The sequence below is a fragment of the Pogoniulus pusillus genome, unplaced genomic scaffold (genome assembly GCF_015220805.1).
Source record: "Pogoniulus pusillus isolate bPogPus1 unplaced genomic scaffold, bPogPus1.pri S76, whole genome shotgun sequence".
NCBI classification, from domain to species: Eukaryota; Metazoa; Chordata; class Aves; order Piciformes; family Lybiidae; genus Pogoniulus; species Pogoniulus pusillus.
The window spans coordinates 407,693-414,936 of NW_026974538.1; the positions used below are offsets into that span (position 1 = coordinate 407,693).

General features: G+C 49.6%; 1 protein-coding gene across 1 annotated transcript; it reads right to left on the minus strand.

Annotated features, from left to right (window-relative positions):
• Positions 1-284: 284 nt before the first annotated feature.
• Positions 285-2,115, minus strand: HOXC12 (homeobox C12). The gene is made up of 2 exons (XM_064140978.1): positions 1,541-2,115; positions 285-711 (listed from the first exon to the last, which is right to left on the minus strand). Exons 1-2 carry the CDS (start codon positions 2,103-2,105, stop codon positions 473-475), a joined length of 804 nt encoding a protein of 267 aa, XP_063997048.1. The 5' UTR covers positions 2,106-2,115; the 3' UTR covers positions 285-472.
• Between the last annotated feature and the right edge of the window lie 5,129 nt (positions 2,116-7,244).

The window sequence follows — 7,244 nt, forward strand, 5'->3', positions numbered from 1 at the left end:
CCTGGTCATCCTTAACCCAAATCAAAGCCGGGTGGGGATGGATGGAAGGAGGAGGGCGGGGGTAATGGGAGCGGTGGCCCCCGACGGTGCCCGTCGCTGCACGGAAACCCTACCTGTGCTGCTGGCCAAGGCAAAGCGGCTAAAGTCGAGCTCAAAACCTCCCCTTCATCTCTCCGAGCATCTCTGGAAGCCGTCCCGGCGGAGAAGATGGATTGTTATCATAATGAATATATCTCTATATTGGTTTTCCTCGCTGTCGGGTTTCATTTTTAAGGGAAACTTGGTTATTTATTAATATTATGTCTTTATTCATTGATTTCTGGGGAGGGAAGGGTGGTGGAGGAGATTAAGAGTGATCAGGTGAAGTCCCGGCAGCTCGGGTGAACGCTAGAGTCTATGTGGGGTATTTTTGTTGGTATTTTGGGGGCGAGAGGGGGTTGTTTTAATACCCGACACGGACGTTTTGCAAACTTTAGAAGAAAGAAAGGGCTTGCTCTCTCAGGAGGAGTCTTTTCTTTTTCATCCGCCGGTTCTGGAACCAGATCTTCACCTGCTGGTCGCTCAGGTTTAATCGATCTGAGAGCTCCCTCCTTCTTTGGCGAGTAATGAATTCATTGACCATGAACTCCCCTTCCAGCTCTGCCAGCTGCAGCTTGGAATAGGGTTTTCGTTTTTTCCGGGATCGTGTGTGCATCGGGTACCAAGGAGCACCTGGCAAGAGGGGGGGAGGCGAGAATTGAGTGCTTGGCAAGGGAAAAATTCGACCCTCTCCTCCTAAAGTTGCAACCTGTTCCCTCGAGAAATACAGAAAAGAAAGAAGGAAAAATAAAAGGGATCCTCCCAGCACCACTTCTCTGCGCCAGAGCTGTTCTCCAGCTTTTTTGGCCGTGGGTGCTGAGGGATGCTCCCAGCCTCCTCCCCAGGGCCACGAGTGATGCGTGGGAAGAGGGAAAAAAGGGAAAGGGAGGGAGCTTTATAACCGAGACACGCAGCAAAGGGCGAACAGGCAGCGGGCGACAAGCCTGGAACACCCCGGGAATGGTTCCACAGCCGCTCCGGCCCCGCTAACAGGAGGGAACCTCCACCCCAGTGCCAACTCTGAAGGCCGTGGGGGGCTGTTTAAGCATCCCACCCTCTTCTCCACCCTTCTCTCCAACAGATGTCCCCCAAAAGCGGCCGGACGTTGGGCAGCGTCGGGCAGGGATGCGAAACCACTTCCCTGAGCCTCTCTCTTCCCTCTTTCTTTTTGCCCCCCCCCCCCCTTTTTTTTTAATGGGATATTTACATGTTTATTGCCTTTTCTTTTAAAAGAAGCACCACCTAATAAAACATTCGGGATTTCGGTGCTACCCCTAGTGGTCTCAGCACACATAGGCACGTCGCTCCCCATCCCCGAGCCCATGAATTACACCGTGAAGAAGCCCCCCGAATCGTCCACTTCCCAACCAAGACTCCCTTCACCCTAAATAAATAAGTAAAAGAATGATAAAGAAAGCCCAAGCCCCCCCGCGCCCTCAAGACCCTCTTTCCCGGGTCTTACCACCGTTGCCTAAAGTGCTGCCTTGGTTCAGGGGGGACACCAGACCCCCAGCTTCTCCGGTCGTGCCTTTATTCCCTTCATTGAGCAAGGACGAGCTGGAGTCTGACTCCAAGGACTGGCAGGACGGAGGGTCGTGGGGCACCGCTTCGCTGCTCGGATAGTCATATTTGCTGAAATTGCCCCCCATGCCAGTAGGGAGGCTAGATTCGAGGGGCAGCAAGGCACTGTCCCTGCCCCTCTCCTCCCTTTTTAGCCCGCTGGCTTCCGAGCAGGTTTCCCGGTAATAACATTTGCTTTCCTCCACTCGGGCGAGGTCACAGGCTCTGCCGAAGGAAGGGTTAATGGAGACGGGGCTCCCCAGGTAGGGTTGAGGGTACCCGTTGCAGGGTTCCGAGGATGCCCAGGGCAAGGAACAGACGTTATCTCGTCGTGGGTAAGAGAGGGAAGGCAAACCGGGCAGCTGCCCTCCGGAGGCACGGAAATTGGGGAAGTAGAAGGTGTCTCCCGTGTGGATGTTCACCAGAGGTCCCACAAAGCCGGGATTAAGGAGGTTGTGCTCGCCCATTTCCGCGGGCCTGACCGAAAGCTTCTACTTTATTGCTATCTGACATTAAACATAGTTAAACCGACGGCTCGGCCCGATTGGTCCGGGGGGGTCACGTGAGCCCCAAATTGCGCTGGGAGGGAGGTGTGTGTAAGGGGGGGGGGACGGGTGGCGGTGGGGGGGGAGCCTTCCCCTCCCTTGGCAGCCGAGACAAAACACAACAGCAAGTTCCGCCTTTTTCCGCCTTTTCCTACCCCCCCCTCCCCAGTCCCTTACCCTGGGCCTTCCTCACCCCTCCCCATCAAATCATAACCGAATCATTAAAAACCCCATAAAGGGTTTTATTAAAAAAGAAAGAAAATAATCCCCCCCCCCACTCCTCCCCCAAACACCAACAACCAAGCAACAGCTCCCAGCGCTGGCTTAAGACCCGCGGAGTGCCCTAAAATGTTAGATTTAGCATAAAATCATCGCTCAGCCAAGGTTTTGGACCCTCCCTCCCCCCCCCTCAAAAAAAAATCAACTGCCTTCCACCATCCACCTACCTCTTCCCCTTTACCCCCGCAGAGGCGAGGCTGCTTCTCATTAATTAGCTCCTTTATTAACTAAACCGGTTCGGGTTTACAGTATCTCCCCAATAAATTACTATTAGATATTGTGTCATATAAAGTTTACAGGGCTTTTTAAGGAGACGAATGATGGTGCCTGCAACAGGCTCATATTTACGGGGTGGGGGGGGACGCTGGATGTGAATTTGCGACCCTTTTCTCACACATTCCCCCCCCCTCCTCGTGATGATTAATATGATTACCATTTTCTATCCCTCTTCTTCTCAGACTCGAGGGGGCTTTGAGATGGGGTGGGGGAGTGAAGCCTCTCCCCAGGTTCTCGTCGCTTTCTCCAGGAGGGGTTGTGAGATTTTTTTGTTGTTGTTGTTTAATGCTTCTTAATTGCTTTTATTAATGATCTGTGGCGAATAAATCGGCCAAAAGACCACGACTATATCGCCTTCATTACGCGGTGTGGATCCCATCAGCACCGAGGAGCGTACGCCTATAGAATACCTTCAATACGCCTATAGAATATCTTCAAATCCTGCTTTTATCTATTTCGGGGAGGGGGAGGCTTCGTTTCTAAGAAAGAACAAAAACCACAGCGGTCACCCCCTTCGCTTCTTCGCTCCCCACCCCACGAGGGTCACACTCGGAGCTGTTTTCTTATCGCAATATATTCTGTCCTCGTAACACTACAGAGCTCTTCTGCCCTCCCACCCATCGTCTTCTCCTGGTCGTACTGCTGCAAAGGACGGCAAGAACGGGGGTGGGGGGTGGGAGGGAGGTGGTGAAAATCAATATTGTCTTCCTCCAGTGCAAAATAAATACGCTGGGGGAAGGAAAAAAAAACCTATAATAGTGGAAAAGGTGCATTGTGTGCGAACAGGGACCACGCAAAAAGCCATTTGAAGGTGGTTTATGTTCGATTTTCTTTTTCCTGGAGTCTGGGTTTTGTTCATTTTCTCCCCATTCTTTCTCTCTCTTTTTCTCCCCCCTCCTTTGCTTCTCTCTTTTTTTTCCCCCCCCTTCTTCTTATTTCTTCTATTCTTTAAGGAACCCAAATCCCCAACCCGTTCGCTGGATTTTTTTTTGCGTGGCTTTGCATTCCTCCCCGCCTTAAGCAACTCCCAAGCGCTCCTCTTTGCCAGATTGACTCTGCAAAGTACCGTAAACATTCCTGTAGAGCTTAAAAAAAAAGAACCTTGAGCGGGGGCGGAGGCGATCCGCGGAGGCTGAGCCGGACTGCATCCTCACCCCTCCCTCATCTGACTGTAGCCTTTGCATCCTCCTTTCCCCAATCTTTTACCCCTTTTTTCAACCGCCAGATCTCATTTTCCCTCTTCATCTGAGAGCTTCACCTAACCCAAATCCCAAGCCAAACCAGGTGCTGACAAAACAACTCATTTAGGTGCTGCTTATTATTTTGTTCCCCCTTTTTGTCTTTTCCATGGACAGCTCCTGAAGGTGGAAATCCTGGAATTCTCCATATTTCCCATCCCTTTTTCCCTGCCTAGCACAGCCATGGGTTCTCTCCATACATACCTTGCAGAGAGATAGATCCACACCTTCCTCCCTGCTTTGCCTGCAAAGGGAGAAATACGACCAGGAGAAGTATTTCGCTAGAATGGAACTTTCTCCCCTTTAATATATTTCTTTCTTTCCCTTTTTTCCCCCCCCCCTCTTCCCTTCTAAAACCTTGCCAAGGAATTTTTCTCCCTGCAGGTACAAGTGAAAAAAAAAAAACCACAACCCAGCTCTTTGCGATTCCTCCAAGTGTGTCTCCTGCCTGCTCGCAGCGCCGGGGAGGAATAGTTTATATATAAAAAACGAGCACGTGATCGCCGGATTTGGCTTTGTTTGCTGCTTTTTTTTTTTTAAAGAAAAAACCTTTCTCTTACCTTGCTCGGTGCAAAATTCCTCCCCCACTACCCCCTCCCTGCTCCGAGGAGACGTGCCCGGGTGCTGCTCGGCTTTGTTCTGCACCACACTTAGTATTTTAGTTTGTTCTTTCCTTCAGAGGAAATTTTCCTGAAGCCTCTTTGGGGCTTTTTCCTCTTTATTCCTTTTATTTTTTTTTTAATCTCAATCTGCTATTTTTATTCTTTTTTTATCCACGATAAAAACAATCTTTTCCTAACACTTCGAGACGTTATCTAAAGAAGAAGCTACCGAGCAAACGAGCTACAAACTGAGCGCTGGAATCGTGCGTGGAGGGATCACACCAGACGTGTGGGCATCACAGCAAGGGAGAGGCAGAAAATTATCCTCAGTTCCCTTATTTATTGTATTTTTTTTTTATCTCCCCCTCCTTTAAGCTCTGGGAAATGCTCCAGCCGTGCTCAGAAATATATTAAGGGCTGCACCAGCGTGGCGAGTAACTCCCTGCTCTTGGTGGCCTTGAATAAGGGTCCCCAGCTCCGTGCTGCTGCAGGCAGGCAGCAGGTCCAGGGAAAAGGAGGGGGGTGGTGGTGGTGATGTGTGTGTGGAAATAAATCCTAAGGACATTTAAGCAAAGCTGCCTCATTTCCCCGAGATTTTGTTCCCCATTAAAACCCTATTTCCAGTTCAGGTTGAGCGTTTGGGCTCGGCTCAGGTTGAGCAGGGCTTAAAACCAAAAAGCTTGAGCCGAGTCCTGTTCTTTGGGGCATTGGCTCGGTGCTCAACCAGCTCTGAGCTTCGGATCCAAAAACTGGATCCCAATTTCCACCTCATATCGCTCCCAGCAATTCATTTTTTCCCCTCTTTTAATTATTAATTTAATAATCCCCCTCCGCCGTGTTCCTTCCTCCTCCACCCAAAAAAAGTTGCCTAGCAAAAAATAAAACAACCCCCTGAGCCTTTCCGTCTTTGCAGGCATCTCAGCTTTCAGGTAGAGGAACATTTTCGAAGCCGCTATGTAACAATCCTCCTTTTTTTTTTTTTTTTTTTGGATTCCCGAGTTAAAGAGGCAAGTTTTTAGGGAATGGTGGTGGGGAGAAGCTGGGAGATGATCTCTGCTGATGGGAGCCGGGGAAGAAACAGACCTCGGGTTAAAAAAAAAAAACAACAACCAAGAGGGAGAGAAAAAGACGCTGGAAAAGCAAGATTGCAACGTCTCGGTTCAAGGTCACTGTCTAGTGTAGTGAATGGGATCGACATCTCATGCTAATGACTGTCTCGGGTGAGCATCACTCTCTGCGGGGGGAAAACCCAACTCTCCAGTTGACTTCCCTGCGCTTTGCCCTTTTATTTTCTCCTTCCCGTCTCTTTGAGGGCTTTATCCCCGAGTTTCCCCTTCCCTTCTCACCCTACTTTTGCACCACCGCAACCGCTAAACCTAAGAAATAACATTTCCCCCTTCCCCTCCTCCCGCATTTTGTCTTCCCCTCTGTGCAGCCCGCGGGGCTGAGCTCGGCTTGGCGGCTTCCACTGGAACAGGCTCTCTCTCTCCCTCTTTCCCTCCAGCCTCATCTCTTCGTGAAAGCAAAAAGAAAGATTAAAAAGGAAAAAAAAAAAGAAGAAGAAAAAAAGAAAAAAGAACAAAAAAAAGAAAAAAAGGAAGAAAATAAAAATGCATTTAAATACCCCCAGCGAAATATTTCCTCTCCAGATGGGAAGGATTTAGCCCCATTTTTAGTTATCATTCAAAAAAAAAAAGAGCTTGGAATTTAACTCTCATAAGGAAAAAATATTCTGCAGCTCATTTATTCCATTTTCTGCCTGGAAAAGGAGGGGGAATAGAAAAATTCGACGCTCTCTGCAGGTTGGAAATTCAAACCCCGCCATGGCTCAGCTTTTCTGCTCTAATTCCACCCCCACCTCCGAATCAGTCGGGGTTGGGGGTGACTCGAGCAAGAAGTTGCCTGCCGGGGTCGCAAAGGAAGTGTTTAGGGTAAATAAAGATCTGGATACACGACACGGGGAATAAAATATCGACAGGCTTTGGGGAACCCACTGAATTGCTGGCTTGGGGGTGGGGGTGTCTGTGTCACCGAGACCTGCCCTGGCTGCTCGGTCTGGTGTCTCCAGGCATGGCGTAGATCTGGAAGTGCGCAGACACCGGATACATATCTATTGGGGAGGGCAGTAAAGTAGGATGTGCAGGAGCCCGGCAAGAAAGAAATAGTATTAAGATGGCAAAAGTGGTAAATGGCTGCGAATAAAACCATCCACGCCAGTTCCACTCATCCGACAAACAAATCATCCCGGGGCAGGTTCCAGTTGCAGCCAAGGCAGGTCCCAACAGCGGTGCAGGGAATAGTTAAATACCTGGAATATCGTGATATTTTTTCCCCGGCCTTTACCAGCAGAGGAGCTTCTCCTCCCATTAAGTTGATGTAAACTGATGCCTCCATCCTCTGGAAGGCAAAAGATTTAGTCCCCCAGCTTGAGGGAAGTTTGCTTTCTCCTCTCAGCTCTGGTTTGGGCGAGAAGTTGGCGTTTTGTACTGTAAATTCCCTCGGAAGGCTGAACCACAACCACCACCACCACCACCACCCCTCCCTCCAACAACTGGAACAACAAACTGGTTAATGGTCTAGAAATCACGACTCTGGAGCACATCGCAGTTGGAGAGCCTGCAAAACGTGATCTCACTTATTTAATGTTCCTTGCAAGGGGAGAGAAA

Coding starts and splice junctions, on each gene's coding strand:
- HOXC12 (XM_064140978.1), bottom strand. CDS start 2,105: ATGGGCGAGCACAACCTCCTTAATCCCGGCTTTGTGGGACCTCTGGTG. Junction 712..1,540: donor CAGCACTTTAGGCAACGGTG/GTAAGACCCGGG, acceptor CCCTCTTGCCAG/GTGCTCCTTGGTACCCGATG.